The sequence below is a fragment of the Triticum aestivum genome, chromosome 6B, assembly GCF_018294505.1.
Source record: "Triticum aestivum cultivar Chinese Spring chromosome 6B, IWGSC CS RefSeq v2.1, whole genome shotgun sequence".
Taxonomy (NCBI): domain Eukaryota; kingdom Viridiplantae; phylum Streptophyta; class Magnoliopsida; order Poales; family Poaceae; genus Triticum; species Triticum aestivum.
In genome coordinates this window covers 473090426-473110815 of record NC_057810.1, presented here as the reverse complement: position 1 = coordinate 473110815, position 20390 = coordinate 473090426, and the positions used below count along the sequence as shown (strand labels likewise).

General features: G+C 43.4%; 1 protein-coding gene across 2 annotated transcripts; it reads right to left on the bottom strand.

Annotated features, from left to right (window-relative positions):
* Positions 1-5829: 5829 nt before the first annotated feature.
* On the bottom strand, positions 5830-19122 carry LOC123137532 (uncharacterized). 2 transcript variants are annotated; one of them, XM_044557321.1, is made up of 5 exons: positions 18961-19122; positions 14131-16850; positions 13198-13719; positions 12870-13080; positions 5830-6352 (listed from the first exon to the last, which is right to left on the bottom strand). In XM_044557321.1, exons 2-5 carry the CDS (start codon positions 16636-16638, stop codon positions 6162-6164), a joined length of 3432 nt encoding a protein of 1143 aa, XP_044413256.1. In that variant the 5' UTR covers positions 16639-16850; positions 18961-19122; the 3' UTR covers positions 5830-6161. The 2 variants fall into 2 exon arrangements, with proteins under 2 accessions (XP_044413256.1, XP_044413257.1); XM_044557322.1 differs by lacking the exon at positions 12870-13080.
* Between the last annotated feature and the right edge of the window lie 1268 nt (positions 19123-20390).

The following is a 20390-nucleotide window of genomic DNA, read 5'->3' as shown; positions in this document are numbered from 1 at the left end:
TGAGGAAATGAAAAAATATATATATAAGGCCAAAAGGAGCCCACCAAGAAAAATGAGAGAGAGAAAAGAGAAGGGGAAATGTTACTATCTTTTTAGATACTTGTGCTTCAAAGCAGCATCATGTTTTTCATATAGAGAGTCTCCTATGTAGTCACTTTAATATACTAGTGGGAATTTTTCATTATAGAACTTTGCTTGTATATTCCCATGATGGGCTTCCTCAAATGCCCGAGGTCTTCAACAAGTTGGATGCACACCCACTTAGTTTTCAGTTTTAGCTTTCATACACTTCTTAGTGCATCAGTTGCATGGCAATAACTACTCCTTGCATTGACATCAATTGATGGGCATCTCCATAGCCCGTTGATTAGCCTCGTCGATGTGAGACCATCTTCTCCTTTTTTGACTTCCCCTTATTAATCTCTACCACCGCATTCTTTTCCACCCATAGTGATATATCCATGGTTTGCACTCATGTATTGCGTTGGGGTTGAAAAAGTTGAAGTGCGTTAAAAAGTATGAACCAATTGCTCGGCTTTTCATCGGGGTTGTGCATGATAAATACTATGCATTAAGAAGACGGAGCATGACAATACTATATGATTTTGTGGGGATAACTTCCTTTAGCATTTTATTTTGAAAGGCATGATTGTTTGTTAGTATGCTTGAGTATTGATGTCTTTATATCAAATTATAGACTATTGCTTTGAATCATTCAGATCTTAATATTCATACTTAAAAGAAAGATTACATGATAGACATGTTAGGTAGCATTCCACATCAAAAAATATGTTTTTATCATTTACCTACTTGAGTACGAGCATGAATTTTTTAAGCTTGGGGGTGCTTGATGCGTCTCCAACATATCTATAATTTTTTTTATTGTTCCATGCTATTATAGTATCAATCTTGGATGTTTTATATGCAATTATATATCATTTCTGGGACTAACCTATTAACCCAGTGCCAAGTGACAGTTGCTGTTTTTTGCCTGTTTTTGGTTTTTCGGGAAATCAGTACCAAACGAAGTCCAAACACTATGAAACTTTTTGACATTTTTTTCTGTACAAGAGAGACCATAGAAGCTTCGGGAGGAGACCAAAAGGCAAACGAGGAGACGACAAGGCAACAGGGTGCGCCCAAGGAGGTAGGCGTGTCTTGATGCCTTGTGGGCCCCTCATGGCTCCGTCTGACCTAATTCCACCTCTATAAATTTTCTAAAATCTAGAAACCAACAGAGAGCCACCCAAAATACTTTTTCCGTGGCCACAAGTCTCTGTTCTTCCGTGATCCCATCTAGAGGACTTTTTCGGTACTCTGTCGGAGGGGGAATCGATCACGGAAGGCTTCTACATCATCCTTGTTGCCCTTCCGATGATGTGTGAGTAGTTCACCATAGACCTATGGGTCCATAGCTAGTAGTTGGATGGCTTCTTCTCTCTCTTTTATCTTCAATACAAAGTTCTCCTCGATGTTCTTAGGGTTCTATTTGATGTAATCTTCTTTTGCGGTGTGTTTGTTGGGATCCGACGAATTGTGGGTTTATGACCAGATTATTCATGATAAATATTGGAGTATTTTCTGAATTATTTTATGCATCATTGTTATAACTTTCTATTTCTCTCTAATCTATCCGTTTGGTTTGGCCAACTAGATTGATTTATCTTGCAATGGGAGAGGTGCCTTGTAATGGGTTCAATCTTGTGGTGTGCTATATCCCAGTGACAATATAGGGGACAAGACACGTATTTGTATTGTTGCCATTAAGGGGAAAACGATGGAGCTTATTCATATTGGTTGGATTTACTTTGTCTACATCATGTCATCTTGTTTAAGGCGTTACTCCGTTTTATACTTAATAGTCTATATGCAAGCTGGATAGCGGTCGATGGGTGGAATAATAGTAGTAGATGTAGGCGGGAGTTGGTCTACTTATCTCGGACGTGATGCCTATATTCATAATCATTGCCTTGAATATCGTCATAATTGTGCGTTTTCTTATCAATTGTCCAACAGTAATGTGTTCACCCATCATATGCTTTGTGTTCAAGAGAGAAGCCTCTAGTGAAAACTATGGCCCTCGGGTCTACTTTTACCATATATATAATCCAAAAATACCTTGCTACAATTTTATTACTGTTGTTTTATTTTGTATTTTATTTTATCTATCTACCACTATAAGATCTGATCCTTGCAAATAACCGCCAAGGGGATTGATAACCCCCTTGATCACGTTGGGTGCAAGTATTTGCTTTTGTGTGTGTAGGTGTTGTTAATGAGATTCTGCGTGGTTCTCCTACTGGATTGATAACCTTGGTTCTTAACTAAGGAAAATACTTATCTCTATTGTACTGCATCATCCTCTCCTCTTCGAGAAATCCCAACACAGCTCACAAGTAGCACCGCGTGTGTTTGAAATCCGACCATTGTACACGTGTCGGTTATCCACTGACCTAGGGTCATTTCGGACATATCATGTCGGGTTGCCTCCTGGCTATAAATGCCCACCCCCTCCACCATAAGTTGGTGGTTGCTCCGAGTTTGTGCACGACTTTTGTCGTTTGAGACCAACCCACCTCTGAAGCCTTTGAGAGAGAATCCTTGCAAGGACATAACCTAAAACACCCAGAGCCCAAAGTTTTTTGAGCATCACTGAAGTCGTTCTGTTCCGCGTGAACTGAAGACTTGTTACACTTGAAGACTGTGATCTTCCAATCGGTTAGGCGTTGCATTCTGAGCATCCAAGAGTCATTGTGTATTGCCGGTGAACGAAGTCTGTGAAGGTTTGTAAGTCTACCTTGAAGACTTGCCTAAGTGATTGGGAGAGATCTGTGGGTGTTAGCTCAAGGGGAATAAGGTGAAGACGTGGTCTTCTGAGTTCAGTCTCAACCTCTCTAACCAGACGTACAGTTGTCACAGCAACTGGAACTGGTCTAATAAATCATTGGTCTTCACCGAGCTACTGGTTCTACCACCTCACTCTTTTACTTATTGTTTAGCTTCGTGAAGTCATTGCATGCTCGTTTTTTTGAAGACATGGTGTGAATACATTCCCTTTGATTACATCTTTGTCTTCACACAATCTTCCTAAACTACTCTGTTCTACATAGTTGTTGTTTGTCTTCCATATCATTGTGTTGTTATTAGACCTTCTAGCATGCCTAGTGCAATTTATCTTTTGATGTATCATGTTTAGTTATTGCTTCGCTTCTGCATCTTCGAAGACATTGTCTGTCTTAAAGACATTCATAAAAAAAATAAGTATTCACCCCCTCCCTCTAGTCGATAACTAGCACTTTCAATGTCGTATCAAATATGCCAACACCACCACTATTGGAAAAATATAGTGTTGGCGCTGATTCAAAATGGCGTGCCGCCAAGTAGAGTTGTGGCCAACCATTTCTCCACTAGAGCAAGTTGCAATGTATTTGGGACTCCGAGCTGCAGCCTGATGATCACGCCTGCGGGAACGGGGATGGAACAAGACGTCTCAATGTCCATCATGGTTTGTTCACGAGAACTATATATGGCTTACCTTCTGCCTAGTTGAAGGTTTTTAGCCGCCCGTACAGTACTGGACCGGCCCATTTTTTAGCACTTGTCCATGCGCTGGTTGTGTGTTTGAATGTGGTTATCTTTGTTTTTCCATTTCTTTTTGTTTATTTTCAATTTCCTTATTTCTTCTATGTTTTTTTGTTTTTCTTTGTTTTTTTATCACTCACTTCGTTTCTTTATCGATTTTCATTGGGTTGTTTCTTTTCTCAGATTTTCTTCTATGTCTTTCTTGGTTTTCACTGTTTCTTTTCTTTTCTTCCTTTTTCTTCAGTTCCTTCTTGTTTCTTGGTTTCATCCGTTTCCTTCCTTTTTCTTTATTTATTTCTTGGTTTTCACTGTTTCTATTCTTTTTGCAATGGTTTTCTTCTTCTCCTTTTCTTTCCCCATTGGTTTCCTTTGTTTCTTTCACTTTATGTTTGTTTTTCTCTTGTTCATATGAATAAATGTTGATCATTTATTTAGAAATGTCAAACGTGTATAAACAAATATTTCTGATGTATACAAAAAATGTAGATCGTATATCAAATAAGTGTAGACATAAAAAATATTTCAAAAAAGTTAATATTGTATATAGAAGTTGATAAACCTGTATATAAAATGTTGCTGATGTTATGAAAAATGTACATTGTGTGTGAAAAAATGTTTATTGTCGCTAAAGAGATTTTAACACATGATCAACATTTTTTATACACGTTTAAGATTTTATAATGCATGATCAACATTTTTTCATACCCATTTAACATTTTATTAAATACATGGACGAAAAAATTCATCCACATTGTATATTATGTGTATACATGAAAAACATTTTTTCTATACACATTTAACATTTTTCAAATGATTGAATAACATTTTTTAAAATAGTTGATTAACATTGTTCAAATGTATGACCAATTTTTTCATACAGTTTGTATATATTTTTCGTATAGATGAGAAACATTTCTTCTATACACATTTAACATTTTTAAAATGCTTGATTACCATTTTTTTAAAATACTTGGTTAATATTTTTCAAATGCATTATCAACTTTTTCATGCACATTGTAAAAAATTTGTATATACTTTTTGTATACATGTGAAACATTTTTCTATATACATTTAACATTTTTAAGTGCTTGATTAATATTTTTCAAATATTTTATCTAAAGTATTTTTTTAAATATTTGGAAGTATAGACCAAATAAAAAAAAGCAAGAAAAAATACAAAAGGCATGAATAAAAACAGAATTGAAAACAAGCGTGTGGCCTCCCGCGCCCTCATCCAGGCGAGGCTACACTACGTCTCTCTATAAGCGAGACATAGGCGCACCCGATTTGTTGGCTCTCATCGTGGATCTCGGTTCTCAGGCTGCAGGCGATGATCCTATTGAAATTTGGTAGTTAATTAACATGTTCTCAAAATTATATGCAACTACTAGGCAGTAATGTAACTCTTGGTTAGCGACTGCTACAGTTTTTAGTTTCGATGTGAGAAGGAAGAAATTAGGATCTCGAAGGGTCGCTAGCAACATCGCCTTGGGCCGTTGGCTGGTTGGCCACTGCGTTTGCTCATCCCCTGTTCTGCTAGCCTGCTGCGCAGGCTGAACAGTGGTCATTCCATTAATTGCTCGTCTACGCCCCACGATTTACGCATCCGATTCATCAAAGACTCAAAGTACATCATCAGTGGACGAGCCAACAAGTTGATCCGTGCAAAAAGCTAAATAACAGAGCTACGACATGGTTACGAGCAAGAGAAAGCCGAAAAGGGAACAGAGCTACGACATGTCTACTTACCAGAAGTGGTAACGTTTCCAACGGGCCGGGCAGGACCGCATGAGTAGATCCAATTTCAGGCTGGATGGTCCATGGAAGTAGATGTGGAATCAATGTATGATGTGCTCCCGTTTATGAATAAGGATTTGGGCTTATCTCAGACAAAAAAAAATGAATGGGGATTATTTGGGCAACACGACAACGTATCACCTCTGATTAACGCTCCTATCCATGATCCTCCTGCCCATCTTGCCTCATTGATGCGACCAACGACGAGACAAGACAGTTTGGTATGACGAATGGAGGCTGATCTCTTGGTTCTGGGTGCTCCAAAGTTTGCTGGATCAAGTGACTCGGACGCGCACAGAATTTGGCATCTATGCATACTCAACCTACCGCTGTGTCAATATTTTTTATTCAGTAATAGAAGGTGCAATAGCAAATTGTAAGATAATCAGGATATGCCGTTATACTCTTGCACAAATTATCAGACTTTCGGGTAATGTTTGCACCAGGTAATGTTTAAACCAGATTATAAATGCTCATAGATCTCTCCTGATAAAATTACGACTCTCCAGTCCAACCATAAATTCAACCAGGTTTTCAAAAGGCAGATTTTAACATCAACAGACATGAATTGCTACCATCTAGTCAGCTAGCGCTATAACAACTGAACGAATCTCAGGTCTACTTCTCATTTAAGCAAAGCTCAGATGGAAGCTCTGAATTCCAGATGTACACACAACACAACTCCAACGGTAGGCTTACAGGCAGCATGATTTGTTCAAAGAGCAGCATCCGCTGCACTATTTCTCCAGGCTCGCAGCCCCACGGCCGGGAGACACTTCCCGTTATGCTGGTCTATTACCCATGCCACCACTTGGATGATTCATCGAGTCCATAGCAGTGCGTTGCGCGGTCGCAGGACGCTGTCTGAGGGAGGCGCCTGTTGATGCTCCGGGGGCTGAAACAGGTGCAGGAATGTGAAAACTGCGCTGGTCTGCCGACCGACTAGGCCCTGCCATGGTTTCCTGGGCAGCACCTGATACATGAAAGAATACATCAGCAAGAGTTGACAGTAAATATGCTTTTCGACGTACCTCCTAGGAGGATTGTAGCATAAACCCTATCTTTTCAATACAAAGAAACGCAAAAATCTCTTTGCGTTTTCTCGAAAAAAGAAAAAAAAACAAGTATGAGCAAAACAATACTCCCTCTTCCCAAAATGTAAGGCACAGTTGACTTTTCACGGTCTTCCATGCACTACTTTGACCACTAATATATACTGTACCAAAATAGATGGATTATATATGAATGTAATTGTTATATTTATCTTGCAATGTACTCCCTCTGTAAAGAAATATATTTCTTTACGGAGGGAGTACTGTACTCATTTTATGGACATATTATACGCGAGAATCATAGTCAAAATTGTATAGGTATACTAGACTAGTAGACTTCTAACTTATTACTCCCTCCGTCCCATAATCTAAGACGCTTTTTGACATTAGAGTAGTGTCAAAAAACGTCTTGTATTATGGGACGGAGGGAGTAGATTATTAGATGTTTTTTTTTTTGCTATGCAGCCTATCTAATTTATTATCAGTCAAATGCAGAAATATTTAACTACGACCTACAAAGTAAGAGTAATGGATCAATCAAAATCGTTGAATATCGAAATATATGGAGTAAAAGCTAAAGCAATGCATGCAGCTAAATAAGGCATTTCTGGGTGACATGATTGATACTAGAGGGAATAGAGAATAAGGCAACATACATGCATTGACATTTTTCTGAAACATTGTTATCACATTTTTTTTTACAGGAACACGAGAGAAAACACTTCTTTTTTCAATAGATAGGAAACCCAAACAAGGTCCGTTGCAAGCGACAAATACAACTACAGAGCCATCACTCTCACAATACCTACAGTTTTCCACGCCCCCACATCGCTAGGATGGAAGACAAAGAACAGTCATAGTCTTGACTTAGACTCAGAACAAAAGAGCCGGGCATTTCTTTCCAGCCAAAGGCTGCGCAAGACAGGGAGGACCAAGCCGTTTCCCGAGCTTCTAGGACAACGCCAGCCTAGGCCAGCAGTTGATAAGGCAGTCTGAGGTAGATGGGTAAAGCTCGCACGCGCCCGGGCACAAATAGACTGGAACCAAACTCAGGGCCGGCCCTAGGCCATGGCAAAAGGTGAGCTGGCCTAAGGCCCATCTAATAAGGGCCCAAAGCCCAATACATCTACATATCAGAATAAATTACAAAAAAGTGTGATTTGCAGAACATAATGTCAACACTATTACGGGGTGTACATTCCCCGCGCGGGCGCTTCACCACGTTGTATTTATCCAATAGTTGCTTATGGTAGAGCACATGTATCTTATAATCATCATTTGCATCATATAATCATATGTATTAAGACTTTATTTGCTAATTAAAATTACAGTTTTTATGCTTATGCCTTCATATTTTCATGCTATGAGATATATACCGGTAGAAGTATTCATATTACTCTGTCAATTGTACCTCACTCGCACTAAGGTCTACATGATGCTAGGGCTGGCCCTGACCAAACTTGGTGCCAGAGCAACATTGGATGAGCGGGTGATACAACAACAACTCCACACACCGAGAGCACAAAGGGCACATGTCATTATCAGCAAGGCCATGGCGCTTCCTCCGCTCCACAGCTTTCCAGGTAAAGAACTTGAACTTGAGAGGAGCGCAGGCACGCCAAATGAGCTCATGAAGTGGCCATAGTTCACGCGGTAAGCCAAAAGGACCGAGAAGCTGGCTCCAGCTCCCATGCCCGGCAGAAATGATCGGGCATACCAGGCGCAAGCTGGACCAGGTCAGCCACACGGGCAAGCAAGAGCATCGGGGCGATGGCCAGACTAGACAACCCTCCAACGTTATCATCAATCCAGCTGTTGTTGAGGAGTGCCTGAGCTAGCGTCCTAGAATCCATGATCTTGAGGGGAATGAACTCCAACAGATCCGGCGCGATGGATTTGCACAGAGTCCCTCTCAATCCATCTGTCGGTCCAGAAAAGCCAGTTTGCGCCATTCCCAATCTGCACCTTGACCAAGGCATAGAACAGGGTTTGATCTGAGCATGTCAAGCTAAGATTTTCCCACGGCTTGTCCAGAGCCACTTTGTCAAACCAAAGCCAACGCATTTTCATCATCTCGTGCACAATGGAAAAATTCCAAAGATCCAGGCCACCCAAGTGCTTCGGTAAACAAACCAGGCAAAACCCACCGGACGACGAGTCCTTGACGCACCAAAAAAAATCTACAAATCTTTTCCAGGCAAACATTCATTTACTTCGCAAGGGAGAGTCCATCATAATGTAGCGCCTGCACAAGAAACAAGGATCAAGTGCCCAGCGTCCGCCATAAGATTTCCTTTCCAGGCTGAGATCCTTTTGGCCAGCTTGTCAATATAAGGCTGGAGTTGAGCTTTGGGATAGTTTTTCATGCGACAGCGGCAGACAAAGGTATAGGCACGGAAATTCCACAACAACACACGGCAGAAACAAGGCAAACCCCAGATCACTGCCCTGACAACGAATCAAGGTGGCCACGCTTTTTTGGAAATTAATCTGAAGACCAGACGCATCCACAAAGATCTCCATAATCAGCAAGGCAGTTTGGATCTCCTGCTTCTCCACAAGGCCAAATGATGAGAGCAACATCATCCGCGAACAGGAAAGCCTATGTCGGATCCCCAAGTGCACCATGGGGCTCAAGAGCCCTGAATCATCCACGGCATTGAACAAAGCCCAAGGATGTTCATAATGATCACGAAGAGCAACGGCAAAAGAGGATCGCCTTGCCGCAACCCTTTACGATGCCAAACCCTAGCAAAGGGGTGCCCATTAACAAGGATCTTGGAGCTCCAAGAAGCAAGGATCAAGGTCACCCAAGAACACCATTACTTGCCAAATCCATGCACCCACAGAACTTCCAACAAGGTCAATTGACAGAACGCAGGGGAAGTCGGCGGCATGTGCCGGCGTCCAGGGCGACCGGGTGCGGTATTGTAATGGTGTCACGGGGAGGAGCGCCCGTAGTCAGGCCCCGGGGATGTAGCCATATCGGTGAACCTCGTTAAAAAATCTCAGTGTCGTGCTCGTGTGATTGCTTGGTCCTCGGATGATCAACGGTATATGCCTCGGATTTATTCTAACAAGTGGTATCATGAGCAAGGTTACGAGGAGGACGTTGTGTGTTGATCTAGAGGAAGAAGCGGAAGAATTCGCCAAATCGATGGTCGGGTGCACCGATCGGAAAATCGATGGTGTCGGCGAGTTGCTACGTTGTTTAGCAGTCAAGAGGAATCGTTCGTACGGAAGCTGTTTGAGGCGGATCTCGCTGAAATTGTGCGGCAGTAGGAGTCCTTGGCTTGTCCGAGTCGACGAGTTCGGTTGCGTGTGGCCAAGGTTGCTCGTGGGCAACGGCCTAGGACGTGGCAGGCTGGCCCAATGGGGCTGGTAATGCGTTCTTTGGAGGCGAGGCCCTTGTGCAGCCATGGTGGATTGGAGTGGCCGATGCAGGGTAGCTGCTTGCACTATGGAGTCTGGGACAAAGGATACGAAGGGAGCACGAGATTGGTTTGTTGAAAAAAAAAGGAGCGGCCAGGGTCACGTGTGTGTACAAGAGCAGTCTGGTTGGATCAAGTTTGATCTTGTTCTGCTAAAGTGCACGAAGAAGCTACAACAACAAATAGAGACAAGAAAAATTGTGCAGGTTGCATGAAAGTTTTTCTAGGTCGATTTGCTGAAAAGGCTTGGAACACGTGGACAGGCTATGGAGGCGCGCGGACAAGCGTGTCATGAGGATCATGTTTAACAGGGCGTCGAGTAATGCATGGTATGTGTTGGAAACACGATGCAAGGTGAAACATGGTTGCGGCCGGACAAGTTCGGCTAGGTCGGACTAGTCAGTCTGACGGATCGACGCAAGTCGGCTGGTACAGAAGACGGTGATGGGATCGGCAAAGACGACATAGGAGCGTGATGCTGATGGTGACCGACTTCTGGGCGTGGAAACACGTGGCGCAGGCCCGAGGGCTTGTGTGACTTCGACAAGACTATGGCGTGGGGTTGATTCAAGGTGGTGTACACACGGAGCTTGAAGTCGACGGGACGCAAGGGTGGACTGATCATCTACCATGGAGTCATGTTGAAGGTGGAGCTGGAGTCTAGAAGACTTCACTTGGTGCTGGATTGAGGGGCTACGGTGTAAGGATCCAGGGAATCGAAGCCTATTCAGCAAGGGGGGAAAAGCGAATGACACTTAGTTCAGACTGGAGCCCAGTGGTCTGATGGAAGCGTGAAACTCATCATTAGTCGGTGATGATCGGTGGTACTCTGCAGTGGGGGTTGAGTGGTGTGGTTTTGCGACCCTTGAGACTCGACCAGGACGGCGGAGGCTCGACGCAGTAATAGTGGCGAGGCGTGCAGTATGCACGGGACATGGAGACGGCCAGGGCTCTGGTGGCCATACATGTGGTGAGACAACTGCGAATTTGACTTGGGATGACTACAAGCAACGGTGAAATTCTTTCAAGTTTCAGACTGGCGGTCAAGAAAGGAGCGGTGATGTTGAGTTCAGGTAACTCTTACGTGTGACACCCAGTATGTGAGTTGTTCACTTTCACGTAGGTCAGTGATCAGTGTGTGATGGCGTTGGACTGATACTCTGGAAGTTGGGAGCGCAAACTAGAGTAATGTGGAACTTAATTTTCGCTCGAGTGTTGACTGTGGTCAAGAAAAGAAGGGACTACAAGTTGCAGGTGGAGTCATATGGAGTCTTTGGAGTAGCAGCAGAACACACGGGATGAGCTCAAGTCCAATGTACATGGAAGTTTGACGCATGGACAAATTCAATGTGGTGGAGAATATTCGCCAAGGTGGAGTTTATTAGAGTTGTGTCGAATATAGTGTACAAGGTAGGTTATAGTTGGACTCTGAGTAGTATTGTGTTTAGATAGGATATGGAGTCGTGTCCTAATAGGACACTTGTATCCTAGGCCTCTCTTATATAGCGAGGGTAGACACACGACATAACCTATGCCAACATAATAGCACCGAAACGCAGGGGAAGCCGGCGGCATGTGACGGCGTCCAGGGCGACCGGGTGCGGTATTGTAATGGTGTCACGGGGAGGAGCGCCCGTAGTCAGGCCCCGGGGATGTAGCCATATCGGTGAACCTCGTTAAAAAATCTCGGTGTCGTGCTCGTGTGATTGCTTGGTCCTCGGATGATCAACGGTATATGCCTCGGATTTATTCTAACAACCATGCCGCAAGGAAAGGGTGCATATATTAACGAAACCCTTTGCTATTACCAAATTTTTTACACCTTATCAGACACAAATGTAAAACCAGATATTAAGGGCATCTGGAATGGCTAGTATATACAGCTATGCATAAATTTATCAAATTATAAGATATCAAAGACTATCTAAATTTCTAAGATGGGCTCGAATTTGGTTTGAGACAATAAACTAGCCAAGTGGAAGATTGATTTCATGTTCCACGGTAGTTTCAAGCTGATTCTAAGCAAAGCCAGGCTGGAATCCCCTCAAATGTTTTTTTTTTGTACCCAAGCGATGCAGACCAAAGGGCAAACCACAAGTGGCAAGCCATATACAAACTTCACCAGAAACTTCAGCTTGAAAGGAAAAGAAGTGACAAAAAGTAAGAATTTGTTCAGCGCAATGAGGGAAATGTTGGATTTTGCCACTTCCAAGAATGGCAGTCCGACCCATGTCTCATTAATATTTGGGTCATAGGGAAAAGGTCACTGGGACATGGGGTAACAGGTCGAATTCCCAGTCCCTGGAGTGGAAAATATCCAAATTTCCAATAATAAGAACCTTGCACAAGACCACAAGGGCACGTGGTTATACTTAGTACTCCCTCCGTCTGGGTTTATTAGACCCAACGGCAAAAACACTAGGACCAAGGCAGGACAATTACTCCCATAACATTTTGGTGATCTGTGTCTGATTAAAGTGGAAGGGCCTTTCTCCTTCCATAATTAGCTACAATAGTTAATGTGGAGTTGTTCATGGGCGTGCATGCGTTGGCTACTAATTTCTCTCCTTTTATTTATTCAACAACCTAATTAATCACCTCGAGTCACGCATAAACAGAAGAAAGATCGAGGAAGAAAACTGCAATTTTCATGCGGAGTAAATTACGGGGCCTAATAGGAAGGGACGAGGCTAAACTGCTCACGGGCCCAATAAACCCGGATGGAGGGAGTACAAAATAACTATATCGGATGGAGGGAGTACATAATAACTATATACATGGAAAACTAAATGGTAACAGAATGTACACAAGCCAGAGTGAGAACTACCAAGTAATAACGCATATAACTCGATCAATTTATCATTTATGATGTCCTTATGCTTCCCCCTATATTAGCAATAATAAACTCCTTCAACTAATTGATATAAAATCAAAGAAATAATATGTCAATGCCAAGGTAGTAACTGTATCTTAACAAACCGAGTTAAGATGTATGAAAGATATTTACCTCTAGGACTGTCTGGAACAACTCTAGCAGAAGCCTTAAATATAACCTGTAATACCTCAGCCAATATCTGCTGTTTGTAAATTTTATCAGCTTTTATCTTAAGTTCTCTCTTTCGCTGTAATGTTTCTACCTCTAAATTATATTCCAGCTCGTCATACTTCCTTTTAGCTTGAGACAACTCTATTTCACGTGCCAAATTAAGCTGGTCTATCTGGCAAAACACAACCGGAGATTCATGAGTAATACCTAAATAGGGTGCAATCGTTGTGCACGTGCTTCTTGAAATAAGATAAAATACAAAAGTAGAAGAGGAATTCAAGAAAGAGACCTTCTCTTGATGCCTCTTTGTCATCAGATCAGCCAACTTTTGTAATCGACTCAACTCAATGGTAAATAGATTCAAGTCAAGCCCATCTTCAGCCAAAGATGGCCCAGGAGGGGAGCCTGTTGGCACCTGATTGTCTGAAGCTGGATGAACATGTGATGCCCCAGGACTGTGATTTGAATCAAGCCCATCTTCAGCCAAACGAGGCCCAGGAGTGGAGCCTGTTGGCACCTGATTAGCTGACGTTGGATGAACATGTGATGCCCCAACACTGTCAGCCTCAATTCTTGCTGAATGAGTATCCCTACAAGGTGGTTGATATGGAGGACTAGCAAACTGGCAAGTTGAACCGAAATGGTGATGGTTCATCACACTTTGGGTATTGAAGTGCATGTTTGGCTGCTCGGTAACTTGGGCAAAGGAAGGTACTTGACTACTAGGTACTTCCTCGCCGCTTATATCCTCGGCTTGAACCACTTGTCTACTGTCACCTGAAGGTGGAGGTGATCTTGCAGCTGGAGGTTCCTGCAGATAAACAATGCCAAATATGTCAATGGCAATTTATAAACGGCCACAAGTAAGGACGATGAGACACTATTAATAGTTCTTATAAGTTCACCTAGAGACCATTTTAAAAAATACAGCTAAAATGAGATGTAATCTGACAGTTCTTGTGAATGTATTTATAGCCTCCAATCATTGTTGAATTACTTGTAAATTTAATAATTTAACACTGGGCAGATGCTGTTAGGATACAAAACAAACAAGAAATTTATTGTTCACTGTTTATCTTTCCTAATGATAACTAGCTTCTTTTTGATAATTTTCAGTTTACTTATGTCCAACATAAGTTTTCCTGTTGTCGCAACCCAATCCATAAAAAAAACAATTGTTGAGACAACACTAAACTATAATTAAAAGACTGAACTAAAATACCTCTTGACGCAATGTTGTTCTGAAAAGGTTCGAGGTAGGCATTATCTCGGGCCTAGAACATGAACCTTCTGAAATATTATTGCCTGAATTTATGTGCTTTTGCTTTACATTAGAACCAGATGGAGCATTCTGTGAATCAATGTTCACTGTCATAGCCAGTTGCTTTTCATTAGAACCAGACACGGCATTTTCTGAATCAGTGTTCACTGTCATCGCAAGTTCTAGTGCCGTATCTGCGTCAGAATGAGAAGCACAAGATCTCTCCATGTCTCCCCCCTCATTTTGTGTTGCTAGTGATAAGGTGATTTGTGTCCCATCTTTTTCACCAGACTTTCTCCCTGGCCTGCAACATGAACCTTCTGAAATATCATCATTGCCTGAACCGATGCGCCTTCGTTTTTCTCTATAAATCGAGGCAGCATTTTCTGTACCATTGCTCGCTGCAATAGTAGGTTCTGATGCTAAACTCATGACAGACTGAGAACCACAGGGGCTCTCCATGGTTTCCCCCTCGTTTTGTGCTGCTATTGAGAAGACAATTTGCGTTGCTGGTGAGGAGATATGTGTCCCATCTTTTTCACCTAACTTTGTCCCTGATCTACATGGACCTTCTGAAATATCATTGCTAGAACACATGTGCCTTCGTTTTTCTCTAGAAATCGAGGCAGCATTTTCTGTATCAGTGCTCACTGCAATAGCAAGTCCTGATGCTGAACTCATGACAAACCGAGAAGCACAGGGGCTCTCCGTGTTTCGTCCCTCATTGCTGTCAGCTGCTGAGAAGATAATTTGGGTCCCATCTTTTTCACGAAACTCCATTCCTGACACACTGGTTACCTGCAAGGAGCTGCTTTCTAAGGTAGCCATTTCTTTTGATACACCAACTGAAAACCCGGGCTTTGTAGCTTCATTCGTTACAAGCAGCAATTGCGAGTGTTCTAGAGTAGGCTCACAATCATCACTTGCCTTACCTGTTGTCGGTGTCTTAGCAGGTTCTAGTGCTGCACTCACATCAAGCTGGCAAGCAGAGGGTCTCTCCACATCTCCTTCCTCGTTTTTATCTGCTGCCGGGAAGGTAGTTTGTGTCTGATTTTCATGACAAAACTCCATCGAGGGAGCACAGGTGTATTGCGAAGGCCTGCTTTCTAAGGTGGCCATTTCTTCTGCTATACCAACTGAAAACCCAAGCTTTGTATGTTCATTTGTTTCAAGCGATGATGGTGAATTTTCTAGATTGGGCACAGTAATATCAGTTGCAAAGGTGCCTCTAGGTTCTTTATTAGAGGCAATTGCTTCAATTTGAGTGGTTATAGATTGCATGTCAAAATATTTTAGATGCTGTTCACCATCTGAATAGTCAACTATACAGCTTTCTAGTTCCTCTGGCTTGAATTTAGAATATGGCAAGCTAGTCACATAAAACCATTTCTTAAGGTAGCCAGCTTTGGCCTCAAATATCCAGCGCTCTTTTATTCTGTTCTCTTTGTCCCTGTCACGTATAAGCTGTTTATAAAATTTTATTAGCTGAGATATCATATGTCGATGAAATCTGTAGCGCAACATGCTGGAATGTAGCTTAGGCAACATCATCCTGCAATATCTTATAGTTGGTGCAACATGTGCATAATGGAATTTATAAGAATTCACATGTTTTTGGAAGAATTCTATCTTCTTCTTTTTTTGCTCATTGTTGAATTTCTTCCGATCTACAGTCTGCCGTGACAGTAGTGTTTTGGACCTTTCTGAACAAACTTCCTCAATCATTTTCGTGGCCCAATGGGAATCAGAGTACCTAAAACATCCTTCCTTCCTTTTCTTATGCCTTTCTTTTGAACTACTATAGATAGATGGTGAATAGCTTCGACGGTGGTTCCCACATTTTCTATGCAAAGTTGACTGACTCACATTAACATATCGGCCCTCAGATGCAGCATACTTAGATTGTTGCACAACAGCAGTACATGCAGTCCCTCCAAGGCGAGAACCTCTTTCAGCTGAAGTTGATGACTCCTCTTCAACCACCACTTGAGAAGATGTGCTTAACTCTTTAAGACTTGCAGCCATGTTCTCGTGGATTGCACTACACTTACACTGCTGCACAAAATTAATACCTGCAATCCTTCCTTCACAGGAAGCTCTTTCAGGTGAAGTTGATGGCCTCATAAGGGCCTGCTCCTTTTCAATCGTATCTTGCACAAATGAGCGTACAATGCTTGGAAGCATGTGTTTGTGGATCACTCTATGTTGCAAAACCACAATACCTGCAGTATCTACATTATGAGAAGCTCTTTGCCGTGAAGCTGATTGCCTTATATGGACCTGCTCCTGTTCAGCATTTGCAGCTGTGCCATTCTGGATAGGGCTTTCTAATCCGGATGCCTCATCTGCCTCTCTGATCTCACCTTCTTCTAGTTCAGATTCATAATGTTCAATTTTTGCCACTCCAATCTTGCCAATCTCACAACTTTCGGATTCGAATGATCCCTTGCAAGCTTCGTTGTAATCCATAATATCTCAATTTAGTTGGGTGACTATCTGACTGAGGTGAAAATTTTATGCTGTTTGTAGAACAGAAAAAAACACTGGAACTTTCCTCACAGAGATGGTAATTCCACCTTAGCTAAGTTGATTCTCTTCTGTGCAACTGATTAAGGATCATTTCGTGATGCAAGCACCAGCTAACTGGCTCACATATGTGCTATGCGGAAGATCAAGCAGGCCTAAACAATGATAAGGATAGACATTTCAAGACCATGCATTTAAACACAGTGAAATTTGTATCATTGGTCAAGGAAGGATGCAAAATTCTTCTATATTTATGTGACCAGGTGAGAAGAACTGCAAAAATGCCTCCAAATTCTCGGTTAAAGATCATGATACAGAAATTTCTTATGATACTTAATGAACATAGAAATAAATCAAAGTTCAAAGTTTTAACCAATTTCTTCAATAAAGTAATAGTTCCACATTTCAGGCGTAATTTATATTGAAAATATCTCTAATACTTCCATTGGCAGGTTGTTGGATTTGTGGGCCAACAGTCTAAGGAAAAATCTGATGGCATCTTCTACAATTTATTGCCCGCACTAAGTAATTTAAGTAATAGAAGGACTGACAAGGAAACACGGGTTGAGTGCACTACTCCCATATCATAGGCACTAACCATAACAAAATATTCATATTTTGATGCCTCTAGTTTGTTAAAATCAGGGAAAAAAGATCTCCTGTGTAGTACCTTGCAGCTACCAATTATAAATGCTATTCCACATTTAGGGCCACTTTTCCAACATGTTGCAAAGCGCAAAGAAATTGCCCGCTTCTACATTAATCACATCCTCGAATAGGTTCCCAATCTGACGAAGGAGCGCAGATTAGCTGTTCGTGTATAGCCGAACCGAACCTTCCCCATCGGTTGGTCAGCTGTGGAGACCTGGTTCGGCTAAATTGGTGCAACCCAAAAGGTTAAAAGGTGCACCTTCGCCAACTAAGAAGCGAATTCGATTAATACATCTTTACATGGCAAGCCTCATCAGTTCAACATGTACAACTGCTCTGTCAGTTTGGAGACAAATTGTTCAATGCAGTGTGTTTTGTCAGGAGGGTTTGTTATTGGTGTTAGGAGGTTTCTTGAATGGAGACATTGGTGAAAAGAACATTAAATGACGTACTCGCTGTCATAAAAGTGATCTTTGGGGGGACAAAAAGGAATATTTTGCGAAACAAAAAGGAATTTATTGATGAACAGCACTGTGGCACAAGCCACTTGATGCTTCTCATGTCAACTTGTGTCGTCACCTTAGGACACAGCCTCATGTCCTCATGGCGCACAGACCGTCGCGCCTTAGGACACAGCCTCATATTCGCATGTTATAAAATTGGTTTATTTATTTATTGTTTACAAGGCAGTAAGCGCCCTGACACGTAAGCGCCTAGGGACGTCTAAGCGCGTAAAGCGGGCATAATTGTAAGGCACTGCCAGGGCGCCTTGCCACCTAAGCGTCCAAGGCGGGACGCCTTATAAACAATGATAAGCACCCCAGCACAAGTTGAATAAGACTTGAACCTGGGTGGTGGGGGTGTACATCCACACTTCCTACCAAGCAAGCTAGGCTCATTCGTATTAGACGTAATAAAGAATTGAAAGCACCTTTTTAGAAGAAGAAGCTGAATTGAAAGCACCTGCCAATAACAAGTACTCCCTCCGTCCCATAATATAAGAGCTTTTTTTGGCACGGAGGGAGTAGTTTCCAACAAACAGAGTTTTATTTTTTTACATTTTAACAACAGACAGAGTTAAATGTGACGTTAATGGCTAAATTGGTAACACGAATGTGAGAAGGAATTGAAAGGGGTGGTAAAACATGGCAACTTCTAAGGCAATCGGTGTTCGTACCTACATTAGATGCTCAAAATCGACTACCTCGAATTAAAAGGAAAATAAAATCCATACTGGAATCTAGAGGTGAGACCGAGAGTAATAAAAGGAAAACCGCTGAACTGAACGTCGCCCTCATCGAGAAGGCGCAACCGTCCGACTTGCATGCACAGTTGGGAATCTAATAACCGGGTCGCCTTCGAAGCCAACACAAGCAGGCAGCGACCCCGCTGCATGCCGGAATGGCGGACTCGATGGGCATGAACCTCGCCAAAACCTCTGGCCTGGACAAAACCCACCTCCCAAAGCCCCGAACCCACGGAGCGCGACCCTTTCCCCCCAAATCGGCAGCGATCCCGCCGTAACTCAAACGAAAATCGAACGTACGTTACGACAGACAATTAATCAGGTCGCGCAGGAAAAAAGAACATCAGTGGTTGAAGAGTAATGCTTACCCAACGACGGCCGGAATCGAGCGCTCCCCGGCGGCAGGCAGAGGAGATGGGGAATCGCCGCGGATGAAACGAGGGTTTTTGGGTTGGGGGACGGGGGACGGGGGATTGTGAGGGAGGACGGCGGTGGTTTGGGCTTGGGCGCGTGGGGCGTGAGCGAACCGCTCTGCGCCGAAAACTGAAATGAAAACCGGGGGGGGGGGGGGGGGGGGGGGTGTTCGAAGCAGGGCGCGACAGTCGTCTCGTCAGGTCGTGCTGAGTCGCAGTGGGAGTGGTCATTCATTGCGCTGTGTGAGTTGGCTTGCGCTGTGGACCAGGGGAGAGGATGTAGGGGGGCGCACTGTGCTCGCGTCTGGTCTTCTCGGTCTTGTCTCTGGCGACCGTGCAAACGTGCCAGGGTTGACCCTTGCTATGTCACGCGGTTGTACTACAGCGCACTGTACGAGTCCACACATTTTTTTGCATCTTTTTTAACTCTACTCCTCCCTCCGTTTCTAAGGGCTTGTTCCAGAGCCCTCCAACTCCTGGCTCCTTCGGCTCCACTTTCGAAGTTGGGCCGAACGCTCCAACTCCAGGAGTTTACCGAGAGAAGCTGGAGCGGAGTGTAGTGCAAAATATGAGGATTTGCGAAACTGGGTTTCCTGAGCTCCTGTTTCATCGAGAAGTTGGAGTTCATGTAATTTTACAAACTTCTGCCACCGGCAAGTGAGATAAGCACGCACCGGTTCGAGCGAGCGCTACCCCTTTCCTCCCCTCGTCGACTCGAGACACCCCTCCTCGTGCATTCCCCTGCAGGCCCATGACTAACACTAGACGCATGTGCTAAAAATGTCCAAAAACAACCCACCCGACCAGGCTTATAGCCCATGCACGAGCTCACTCCAGTGAATTGGCCCAATACATGGCTTCCAGCCTGGCCGAGCGCTCAGGAATCAGAAGCTAGCATACCGAACGAATCGATCGCTCTGTGGTTTCAGACGAAAAGCTGGCTACTGGCATGTGGCGAAGGAATTGTGGAGTTTGTTGCCGTGGAGGACTCCCGGACATGTCCTAAATAGGAAGCGCCTAGCCAGCAACTGAGTGCCCCGTAGGGATTCCTGGCAACCTGCCATTTTAGGAAAGTTTTGGTCCTCCCCTCCTTGCAAAAGTGGAAGGGAGCCCACGATCGAGCTCCGCCTGTTCCATGTCGTGGGAACGGATCTGACAGTAGAGATAGGGGGTACGTAGGAGAGGGCAGAGTCCTAGCTACGGCAAAGTTGTACACTCCGATTTACGAGTTCAGGCCTCTCTCGGAGGAGGTAACAGCCCTACGTCTCGGTGTCGTGGAGGCTTGTTGGTTGGAGTGTGAGTTACAGGGGGTGCGAACCCTTGTGCAAGAGGGGAGGGGTGGCTTATATAGAGTGTGCCGACCCCTCGCTGCCCTCTGTTACACC

Coding starts and splice junctions, on each gene's coding strand:
- LOC123137532 (XM_044557321.1), bottom strand. CDS start 16,638: ATGGATTACAACGAAGCTTGCAAGGGATCATTCGAATCCGAAAGTTGT. Junction 13,720..14,130: donor GAACAACATTGCGTCAAGAG/GTATTTTAGTTC, acceptor GTTTATCTGCAG/GAACCTCCAGCTGCAAGATC. Junction 6,353..12,869: donor TGTTCCAGACAGTCCTAGAG/GTAAATATCTTT, acceptor TTCATGTATCAG/GTGCTGCCCAGGAAACCATG.